The 11,938-nt window shown below is 40.3% G+C and overlaps 1 protein-coding gene across 1 annotated transcript; it reads right to left on the reverse strand.

Annotated features, from left to right (window-relative positions):
- Positions 1-4,305: 4,305 nt before the first annotated feature.
- Positions 4,306-7,146, reverse strand: LOC147447081 (protein NUCLEAR FUSION DEFECTIVE 4-like). Its single transcript, XM_086522988.1, has 3 exons — positions 6,609-7,146; positions 5,401-6,407; positions 4,306-5,294 (listed from the first exon to the last, which is right to left on the reverse strand). The coding sequence occupies exons 1-3, from the start codon at positions 6,987-6,989 to the stop codon at positions 4,838-4,840; spliced, it is 1,845 nt and encodes a 614-aa protein (XP_086379114.1). The 5' UTR covers positions 6,990-7,146; the 3' UTR covers positions 4,306-4,837.
- Positions 7,147-11,938: the final 4,792 nt, after the last annotated feature.

Raw genomic sequence — 11,938 nt, forward strand, 5'->3', positions numbered from 1 at the left:
TTAGAGGGTGCACTCGTGTGAGGTGGCCTTTAAGAGACTGTTAGAAGGCCTACTTAAATATTTTCAATCTTCTTAGTTAAGAGTGCCATGAAAAGGAAGGCTATTAGAAGGCCTAGTTAAATCTTTCAATCTTCTAAGTTTAGAGTGCCATAGAAAGGAAATGTCTCTAAAAAGGGATAAACTTTAAGTAAAAAAGAGTCTATACAGAGGGAGAAACAAGCACAAGTGATGGAACCTGTGCTTGAAAAACCTTTGCTTTATGCCTCTAAATTGCTCCAAATCTCAAATTGTAAGGCGGGATAACATACAAAATTGGAGGATTTTAGTGTAAAACTCTTCAAATATAGTCAATTTGCTCCTATAATATGCAGCATGTAAGCTAGCCAAGTTTGTGGAAGACACTAAATTTTGAGCACTAGATGGATGATGACATAATCAAGTGTGGCATATATATGGTCCAAAACCATATTTTTTTGGCCCTTTTGAGTCTCAAGTTTTTCCACATGTTTTGGACATAAGACCCTTACACACCGGCTACATGACTTCATTAATTATATATTGCTATCTTCTGCGTTGAGCTTCACTGTCACATCAATGTGCACTCCAAAATTCAAACTCATTGGAGTGAGACTAATGCATTTTCATGTGGAGATCCTTAGAGGGGTAGTGGTTGTCACCTACTTCCTCAAGTTACAAATAAGGTGGAGATTCTGTTAATAGTGTAGCTTCTCTTCAATGTTCACTATGGTGGTTGAAGGAGATATACATATTAGGGAAAGTCACCCATATATGCCTACCATTTCTGGAAATTCCCAAAATACCTCTCAAATTCCAAAAGCTCAAGTTTTTTCATAGTTATTCTTTTGAATAATAGAGAGATTTAATGCATAGTTTTTGGCTAAAGAAGTAACTCAAGAACATTGACTAGTAAGCTATAAAACGAACTCCTTGTTGCTTTTTCCTGATCATAAACCTCTATTGTTTGAAATGCATAATGGAGAATGTAAATTTAGATTTCGAATATGGCCTCACTTGGATAAATCATCATTTAAACTTGAGTCAACAAGAGGCAAAGTTCAAAGCATATTTCAAAGGAAAATTTGAGAAGGAAAGAGCTCCTAGAGTGCTTGGACCAGGCAATTATGGGTAGGTAACATTGACAAGTCCAATTGTCACATGTTTTCTCTATTGAAAAAGATAAATTATAGGGATTTCATTCCCTTTCTGAAAAATGAAGAAGGCTTTCAAGCTAGATCTCATAAAGAGAGTGTGGAGTTAGCTAAGTCCTTATTTTTCAATGGCTAAACTATTAGATCAACCCTTAAGTGAGGGGGAATATAGAAACTATTCGAAGTCTAAACACTAGAAAAAATAAGGGCCTAGGTGGAATACCTAATGAGTTGTCTATCTTGTACCATGAATTTCTAGCACCTTGCACCCTTTAGTCTTCACGTCTAGCAAGAAACCCTACAAATAGGATCTTTTCCCTAATATAGTGTTGGTGTTGTCAACCTGATTTATAAGAGAGGCTCAAGGGAGGATATATCTAATTGGAGAACTATCACATCTTAATTTGACTTCTATTTACAAAAACAATTCTCTCTCCTTGACTAAAAGGCTTGTCACTTTGATGGATTAGTTTATTATAAAAGAATGGAAACGCTTTATCGAAGGTAGGTTCATTCTAGATGCAATCATTGCCCTTTAGGCAGGTGCTTTTGAATTCAATCAAGATTATGTTATTTTAAGATTGATTTTGAAAAATCCTATGAAACGATTAAATGGAAATTCATTTTCAATGCTTATATGAGATGGATTTAGAAACAAAGTTCATGAGATTTATTCATATCTTGTTTGGCAATGCCACTGCTAGAATTTCTATCAATGGATGAGCTAACAGATCCTATTCACTTGCATAAATCTATTACGAAGGAATGGATTATGCTTCTGAATATAATGAAGATCATGTTTTTCTAAAGATTGACTTTGATAAAGCCTATGAAAAGATTGAATGGGAATTGATTTTGCAATGCTTGTATGATATGGGTTTAGGAAGAACTTCATTATATATGTTCATATGTTGTTTGATAATGCCTCTACTAGAAAATTTCTATTAATGGGTGAGCTAACAGATTTTATTTCCTTGCTTGCATAAACCTATTAGGCAAGGATTTCCTTTGTCACCTCTATTGTATGTCATTTCATCTAATTCTCTAGGTGGGTTGGTTAAGAAATTTATGCAACATGAAAAACTAAAATCCATAAGCCTACATATTTCTGATGATCAGTTATGCCTTTGGCAATTTACAGATGACACTAATGCTTTGGTGAGGAATATTGTGCAGTGAGTGGAATGCTTTTGGGAGCAGTTGAATGTTTTTTTCCTGGCCAACGGGTATGTTATTAACCATGCTAAAACTTGGTTCATAGTTTCAATAAACCATGCTAAAACGTGGTTCAAAGTTTCAGGAGGGGAATACCTTGTAGTGGTAACACAAGTCAACCCATTTTAGATGGTCAAATTTTCAGACTTCTTCAAATACCAATGGGTTCTAACGTGACTTTCAGTGAGACATGGAAGTAGGGGCTAGCAAAATTCAAAAAAAACCTTATACTCGTGGTAGTATTACTAACCGAATTGGTCTGCTAGAGTTTTTGTTATGAATCACTATTATGACTCTCTAATTCCCTCATCTTTTTTCAGTCTTGTTGGATGCCTTCATAGTGCCAACTAAATAAGGTATTTAGTATGGCAAGAAGATTTCTATGGGGTGGCTCTGATATTGTTAACAAAATACTTAAGGTTGCCTGGCAAACGTGCTACATGGATGAGGAGAGAGGAGGACTCGATATCCTAGACATTGAGCTTCTCTCATCTAAGTTGTCATCCATGTGGATAATCAAAGGTGAAGATTATTGGGCTTTTCTGATTAAAACAAACATGCATAAGTTCCACCTAAAGGAGTATATAGGTTGGAAGGGTTTAACTTGAGCTATCATTTAAATTTCTAATGCTCATTTTGTTCCAAAAAGCCATGTTCTTGTTGGCAGATCTTGGAATGCATGCCCCAACTGAAAAAGAAAATGGTTCCACCAACACAAGGAAAGTTTTGTTCTCTTTGAACTTCGATCTTCATGATTCAATCTAGTTTGTTTTTCATTTATAGAAAAAAAAACTTCCTCTATCAAGGAAGGTACATAGCTGCTACAAAGCAGGGATCAAGCTGTGGAAGGATGCATACAAAGAAGGAAGATGACTCACAAAAAATGAGCTTCGACTTCAGTTTCATATTTCAGAGGGTTGTACATATTTCTTACTAGCAAAGATGGGAGGCATGAAACCCACTCTACAGAGGTGTATTCTAGAGGAAATGAGGTATCCCTCTCTAAAACCTATATGGACATTTACACCTACAACGGTAAAAAAGCACTGTGTGACCATACTTTAGTCTCAAATCTCAAATGTAGATGGAGGCTGTCATGGAATGCTCATCAATGGTCTTACACATTCAAATGCAAGTGGGCCTTCCCAGTATCAGTAAAACACAGTTGCTTATTGTGGAATTAGTTATAGGTGCAAAGAGGAAGAATCTATTTACAACATCTTTTTCATATGTAAGCATAACCTTCAGTTCAATAGCTGAAAGCTCCAAAAAGTGTACAATCTCAGGTGTGTTGGACATAATTATTGTTGAATGAATGTGAGAATGATATCCTATTGTGGACCAAACCACACACTACTCATGCTACTCAACTCAAGCAAAGCTTTGGTAATGTCATGAGAGAGATAAAATCTCGAGCGAAGGATGTTATTGATGTGGATATCAAAGAGGTTCAAAAATCTATAAGGTGGAAGAAGTGGAGATACGTTCTTCTTGGTCTATATGACTGTCCTTAGCTTTCTTTCATTTATGGCTATCAGTCCTATGGCTAAACCCAACTAGGATATATATTATATGGAGCTTTGTGATGGTTAGGATTGCTCCTATCCTTATTCAGAAGCATTTGTACATTTTTTCTAGTTTTCTTTAATTTCAAAAGCCTGTCTCCAAAAAATTATTAATAATAGAGAGATCTACCTTGAAGTGTCTTATTAGACGAAAGCTTTCCGTAATAGGCTTCAAAAACTGAAAAGGTATTCTTAATGGCTTCAAAAAAATTAAACTCACCCTTCAGTTATGCACTTAATATGTTATGAATTTTTTCTTAAGACGCTTATCTACGAGTAATGAACTGTTTCGTCTTTCAAGAGCTGTCATGAGTTTAAGTGGGCGCCCGTTACCACTTCCTTAGAACGAAGTCACATGTGGGCAAGAGGCGAATAATTATTGATGAAGAATAAGAGTGCAAATTTGTGGATGTGATTGGCCGTGATCGCCAAATTTGGAAGATGTACATGAGCAGAATTGAAGATGTACATGAGCTCTTATATGGCAGAATTGTAGTCATAAGCTTGATAGGAGGGCCTTGTTTGATCAAGGTTAGTCTGCTGATCTGGATAAAGGCTCATGTGGGAGGATGCCTGTGGTTTATAACGGTAGATAATATATAGTTTCATACACACAATATGCGTGGTGGTTCCTAGGTCACTAAATGCACTCATCACATAATTAAAGGGGGTTTTTGATCACTCTGAAGCTGAGCTTGGCTCCTGCAGCAATACTATGACCAAGAAGTTCTCCTATCTTTATGGCATACGGTCTTTGAAGCTTGTCCGGCCTAGTGCTTGCAACACCGGCCGATCTTGCGGCATGACTAGCAAACATCCATACTTCTCTGTGGCATTGCTCTTCATTACGACTAATGCATTTGAGCGAATGATGCGAATGATGCGGTGTCATTCAGCAAGTTCAGCTCTCTCTGCTTTTATGTTTTGGTACACTTCCTTGCTTGCAAAGGACAAGAGGACATCAAAGGCAAGGCCAACCACAAGACAAGCAGCAAAAATGAAGAAGGTGGTGCCATAACAGGTAGAGCCGTAGCATGTGAGGGTCCCACTGTCATCTGCGAGCGCTACCTGTTGATCGTAGAACCACCCGGCTATGCTTGAGAAACTGTAGGAGCCTGTGATGAAGTATAAGCCAATAATGACAAAGTTTGTTCCAAAGTGCTTTAAACCATAAAACTCTGACACAATGGGAATGCACAATGTTATGAGGCAGCCATGACTGATGCCGATCACTAACGATCCCACATATAAGGATGCTTGAGATCCTGCTGACAGCCACAGGAATAGTGTTATCATTGGCACCTTCGCCAGTCCGAGCCAAACAGGCCTTGGTAATCCTGCCACCCTGCCACAATTACAAGATGTGTAAGTGGCAAGTTGCATGGTTATATCCACTTAAGGCAAAGTCTAAAGCGTACTAACTCTCATAACATTGAGTATGAACTCTTTACCTGAGAAAATATTCCGAAATGTTCCCTGATGCAATCCTTCCTACAAAGTTTCCCAAGCTGAAAAGAGAAACAAGGATGCTGACGCTGTCGAATCCGAACGACTGCCCTATTTGACCTAGATTGTTACTGAACGACACTCCACAGCCACACCCACACACGAGGGAGATGAATAGCGCAAAAGAATGCCACTTCTTGAAAAGTGACAGTGTCGATGTCTCTTCCCCAATCCCCTGAGCTATCCAAGCAAGGGACAGCGACTGCACGTGTCCACAGCATATGCCATTTCCTAGCTTTCCGTTGCTTCTCGTCGACTTTGTATATTTGCTCTCAAGTAGAGGCATGTCCAGCCCATCCTTGTTTGCATTGCCGTCAACTAGTGCTTCTTTATTGAGAATAGTAATATCATGGCAGCAATCTGGGATACCGGCTACAATGTTAGCACCGTTTGCGATTGAGCCTTTCCCTTCTTCAGTACCATTCACAATATTGCTATGGGCATCCCCTTCTTGCCCAGAGCTTACTTTGCTCTTATTCATCCTCATAAAAATTATGGCTGGCACAAGGCCTGGTGATGCAATAATGGCCACCATCACAAGTAGAATGACTGCCTTATATGCAGAATTGCTGTCTAAGCTATCAGAAATGAAATTCACAATAGCAAGATAGCTGGCTAGAACGCAAGCGATGACATTGAAAACAGCAATGCTCTTATGCTCGATCTGCTGATCCTCATGTGTGCTCGCACTTGGCACAGGCCTGAAGAAGATGGCGGAGAGGATGCAAAATGTTGGGGGAAGAACTACCATCATCAATAAGAACATAGAACCCGAGCTGGAAAAAAGTGTACTACAAATGGTCGCAAAGACAGCACCTGATAATCCCATCAAAGCCTTGAGCAAACCAGCAACAGGACCGCTGTTGCGCTTGAAATTTCGCACGGAGGCATTGAACACAGCGGTGTTCATCCAAGCTATGACGGTTCCTCCGAGCATAGCAGCAAGGACCATCTGCAGACAAACTTAGCAATAAGCATGTGCCAACAATCATAAATTCATGGGTCGCCCACCATACTACATACACAATCACATTGAAGACTCTGCTTCATCATGCAAAAACTACCTCTTACAAAATCAGAGGGTTAATTTAAAGGCAAACAAAATTCTGTTGATTGCATGAGAGCACATATTTATTAGGAATGAGATGCTTACGATCCAGTAAGGCAAGGGATCTATGGTCTCGGACACCACGAGCCATTGCACGCCGAAGCCAGAAACGGCACATAATGCAGAGAAACAGAGGAGAGCTTCAGGAGGCAAGTAATTGCTCAGGAAACCGGCAAGGATGCCGCCCCAAGCATCGCCGAGGTCACGGGAGATGCTGAGGCGGTTGAGGCTTTCCTGGTTGATTCCTAGCACTTCCTTAAGTGCTTGGGAATAATTGGAGAAGGCATAGCTGGCCGAGAACACCATGAGCCATATTGCTGTCACAAAGCCCACCCATTTACGCCTGAAGAGCAGCCGCTTCTCTACCTCACCACTTTTTGTAGTGCAGCTCATGTCGACCAGCGGCAGCTGTCCTAAGCTAGCCATATCGTTGTGCTCGCCAGGAGGATTTAAGCTGTGTTGAACCCGCTTGCCATGAGCTTGTTCTACTCGGCTCTTATATTATGAGAGGGCGCCACGCGCGCGCGAGAGAGAGAGAGAGAGCACGCGCGAAGCCGAGCGTAGTTCAGTACAACCACGCTTATTGGCCACGTCAGGCTACTAGCCTGTGTGTGCGCGCGCGGGCGTGGAGAGAGAGAGAGAGAGAGAGAGAGAGAGAGAGAAAAGAAGAAAAAAAAACGTAATTATAATAACGTGGTAGGAAGGTGAAGGAACAATCCTTGAAGGCTCGTAAAACAAGAAAATAACAGGTCTCCATCTTTGCCATCTTCTCCCTTTTTTCATCTTTTTCATCCCACTCCTCTCCCTTCTTCTCTTGGCCTGGATAACCCCTATCCTTCCTCATGGTTGCTTGTACTATTTCCCTCCTTTAAATTATTCAGTACTTCTTCAAAAAAAACAAGTAATAAAATCACAAGGCTTGCCTATACAAGAATAAATGAATAACATAAAAGCGAAATAAAAAACTACAAAGATGGAAATCATATTGATTCATAGAGAAAATGATTTGCAGATTACATCATAGAGTGTTGACCACGATGAAGGATTGAAGAGCATCAAAGTGGTATTTTGTTAGGATAAAGGAAGGCATAAAATATGGAAACATGGTTTCTTTTTGTGGTGAGAATGAGGGAAGGGAGAGATGAAGGGAGGAAGGAAGAGAGGAGGGGGAGGGAGGGGAGTGATTAGAATCATTTAGGAATCATAAGATGTGTGGATGAATGATCCGACCAAAAGCAAAACCGTGTGCCCACTATGAATGACGCAGGGGGAATTTTAATCCAAACATGATCGAGTTTTGAGTTGTACACAGTGGTTACATCATGAATTTGTTGTGTGTAGCCATGTGACTGGAGCTCTTCTTCCAAGCAATGATATTGATTGTTTGTGGGCTCATTGTCAACATTAAAGTCTCCCATGATGACACTCATTCGTCTAGGATGGGATTGTTGCAGCAAGGTATGGAGCTGTGACACCAACGAGGCTGAAGAGGTTTTTGGAGATTTGTAAACGCATATGATTTCCCGATCAAGGTGTTCATGGATAGCTAGGGTAACTTGAATGATTTCTATTCCTGGAGCTAGCAGTGTGTTTGCAGAGTGCAGCTTTATGCCAGTCTGGTAGTAGATTGAAACACCTATTTTGTTCTGGTGATGGACATGATTAAACTCTGGTGCAAGATCATTAGAAGGATTTCTTTGCTTTGTTTCCTGAAGGCACAAAATGTCAGAACTTGCAAAGTTTGGATCCTCTTGGATATGATTGAGATATTTGTAACTAGAAACTATGTTCAACGATTGAATGATATGATGTGTGCGTTTGTATGCAAATGGAAATTTTGTGAAATACTCCCATTTGGCTTCATTGCTAAGGCGATCAAGCTCATCAAGCACAATCCTGTTGACTTTGATTTGAGATGGTTGGATTGGATTGAGAATGTGGAGGTTTGATGGATCTTGGATGCGGGAAACAGCTGTGTAGACTAAACCATGTGAGTTTATTGATGTTGGATCAAAGGCTACTATGCTCATTGTCAAGCCTTGTGATCTATGGATAGTGCGTGAATTTGCTGCCTGGATTGGAAATTGGGCTCGAGACACAGTGTTCAATGTATTTTTTCCAACCTGAAATTCTTTTGTTGTTTGAAAAATTGGTGTCCATTGGGGGTTAATGGGAATTGTATTAAGGTGTTGGTTTACCTGCTGCTGCTTGAGGCCTGCTGAGGAATCAAAAAATGAGATCCGTGCAACTGGAGAGACATTTTTGCTTTCTAGAAGTTTCAGAATTCTATCCGTGCCATTCACAAGACCATCGGAAATATCGATATTCCCACCACAAATCTCAAAAATCATCCTTGCTTTAAGTTCCAAGGTTGAGGCCAAGCCTGCAGTGTTTTGCGGATTGTTTGGCATTATAAGGTTTTTTCAGCAAGTTTTATGATGATTGTCTCTTGCATGGATGATGTATGCGTCAGCAGGCAATTTCTCAAAAACAAGGCGGTTATGTGAGTCCTTCAAGTTATTGTTGAAGTATAAATGGTGTGTTGTCAATTTGTCAAAGGCTTTATTGCTATGGTTGATATTTAAGAGCAACAAATCCTCGCTTGTGTGTTTTGCTTTGCGCACTCTATTGAGAATCATTGTCTGATTGACGCATTGTCCTTGTGAGTTCATGGCATTTTATATGAGTGTGCCAAAACGAAGGCGAGAGCAGCTGCAGAGTATCTTGTGGGTTGCTAAATATCCAACGGTCTCGAACCGGGCTTGCTTGACATAAGTCACCACAAAAAATGACCAGACCACCGACTGGTTTTGCATGATTGTGTTTAATTGGGCGAAGCCTTGTGTCTATGATACGCAAGAGTCTGTTCCCAATCAAGGATGCCTCATCAAACACAACTAGTCTAAGTTTTTATAGAGTCATGACAACTCGGCAAGGCTTTCAGAAGAAAGAGATACATTTGGTTAGGAGACAAGGGGCAAGCGTAATGCTAAGTAAATTGTTGTGCCTCCAAGGTTGAAAGTTGTTTTTCCCGTATATGCCATCATTAATGTTCAAGGAAGATCAACATCTAATTCAAGAGAGGTATTGTAGTGGCAGATCAAGCCTTGCACAATTACCTGCAAAGTGAAAGTTTTTCCTGTTCCTGCAACCCCAGTCAAGAAAAGATGGATTGGTTGAGCTGGTTGCAAGCATTTCCTAGTCATAATGTCATAGAAAAGGGAGCGTTGCTCGATGTTCAACTTGGACACAAGAGAGTAGTAGTCCTCGTTGCACATCGCCAATTTTTGAAATGTTGGCAAGGATCTTGTGATGGGCTTCCTTGTTTGCATATCAAGGGCCAACTCATATATGCAAGGCTCGTGATGCTCGGATCTTGAGGATGAGGACAATGACAGTGTTTTAGTGCTTCTTGCACCAAGTTCCAACTTCCAATATTTTTCACGATTCTCATCTGTAATTGTAAAGTTTGTGGTATATTTGTCTTTCCAAGAATCAACACTTTCCTCAAAGGTTTTCTCATCGCCAATAAATGGTAAGAACAATAAACAAAGCTCATGGAAATGCTTCTCTGCATCCTTCTCCACAATGAAGCTTATTGTTAATTGATAATGTAGCGTGAGTCTAATTGATGATGTGGACAAATTTTGATCACTATATAGATCGATAGAGCTTTGATTGTGTAGTTTGTTGCTTTGAATTGCTTTTTAGCTCAAAATTGACAGATGAATTTGTTGATTCTAGCAGATTAAATTCATATGTCAGCATGCTGAAAGGACATGAGTGGAGTAAAATCTAGGAGCTGCGTGCCAAAAAGAACACATCTCGATTGACATGCAAGATCTACGGCCACGATTTCAGTGGTAATGCAACCAAAATCAAAGAGCATATGTTTAAAATCCCTGGTAATGTGTCCGAGTGTATGGCTCCGCCAAGATATATTCATGCTAGATTGCCAAAGTACGCTCGCATAGCATAGCAAATTCTTCCAGCTAAAACTAAAAGTGCTACTGTCAAACAAGTTGCAACGGATGTTGAAATGTCTGTTGTCAATGAGAGGATAGAGCATATGTTTACGGAAGCAAATGATCACACTCCCCAGTCAACTCCCTTCATGGACATGCTTCAATGCCAGCAACAGCAAATCCTAGCTCAACGAAAGCTAGTAACGCATCATCCAATGGACAAATGTTGTATGAAGCGTTAGATAAGCAATGGTTGCTTGAGCTGCACTTGAAATGGATGCAAGATTTTGTGGCATGCGGTGTTGGTGGATATGTGTTCGAAACATGAGCCAGGAAGGCGTCGGACCTCTCATTGTGGGAGGTGTGAGAGAGAATAAGAACAGGTGAAAAAAGCTATGAAATCATCGTAAACTTCCATTAATCAATCCAAACTCTAAGTACATTCTGATCAATAGCCAAGGCGGGCTGTTAGCAGCAACGACACTAGGGTTCACTGAAATCTAGGAGTTTCTCTGTGTCAGATTTTCTTGCTTTGAATGTTGTTGAACTCTATATATTTGCACTACTTTCTGTTACCGAGCACTAGAGAGAGATTTCCTTGTTTAGCTTTGAGAACGAGGGAAAGAGTTAACTTTTTGCTTGTTCGAGAGCGAGAGAAAGACTTCCCTGGCTCTTCTCCTTCGTCTGTCTCCCCTTCACGTACGTCCTTCTTATTCATGCCTTGCAACATGCAAGCCCCTCTTCTTCCAATAGCAGTCCTCTCCCTTTGTGAATCATGCCTCTAGGTCAAGAGAGACTTCTTCTTCAACTCCCGTTCTACCATACTCGTGCAATACGGCTTCTCTTTCGTCGTTTCTCCCTGTTTGCTTTCGATGTCGGGGGATATGTGCTCGAAATGTGAGCCGGGTCAGCATCGAGCTGCTAGCTGTGGGAGAAGAGAGAAGGAAAAATGCACCACACCACAAAATTGTCAAGTAACCTTTTCCAAACAGGAACAAAGTACTAAAGGAATCGAATTTTATGATGTCAACAAAATTCGACGCACAATAGCCAAGGCGGTGTTGTTAACAACACCGTTAACTTAATTAATTACGAATTAACGAGTTTAAGCTCCCGTTTACAAAATCTAGGCCAAATTAGTTTAGCCTGCAATGATTCAAAATGTTTGTCGGTGATCAGTATTGAAGAATATAAGACTAAACATGTTGAACTGCCGCCGCAAAAAATTTACTTGTGTTGCTGATTCTGCTTCTTTCTACTTGTTTTCTCAATCAAGAAAGGCTTCCTCTCCGCAATAGAGAGAAAGAATCCCGCTTTGCTAAGCTTTAACCCTTTTTCTTGATGCCTTCGACTCCTTGCTTGTCTCTTCCTCAGAGAGCTTTACTTCTCAAGCTTGAGAGAGATAGAGAA

The sequence above is a fragment of the Adiantum capillus-veneris genome, chromosome 11 (genome assembly GCF_014529385.1).
Source record: "Adiantum capillus-veneris isolate H3 chromosome 11, ASM1452938v2, whole genome shotgun sequence".
Taxonomy (NCBI): Eukaryota; Viridiplantae; Streptophyta; class Polypodiopsida; order Polypodiales; family Pteridaceae; genus Adiantum; species Adiantum capillus-veneris.

What these genes read in the sequence shown, in the direction of transcription:
- LOC147447081 (XM_086522988.1), bottom strand. Translation starts at nt 6,989, where the DNA reads ATGGCTAGCTTAGGACAGCTGCCGCTGGTCGACATGAGCTGCACTACA. An exon ending in ATCCCTTGCCTTACTGGATC is followed by an intron (nt 6,408 to 6,608) that starts GTAAGCATCTCA and finishes GTTTGTCTGCAG; the next exon opens with ATGGTCCTTGCTGCTATGCT. An exon ending in ATTTCGGAATATTTTCTCAG is followed by an intron (nt 5,295 to 5,400) that starts GTAAAGAGTTCA and finishes TAATTGTGGCAG; the next exon opens with GGTGGCAGGATTACCAAGGC.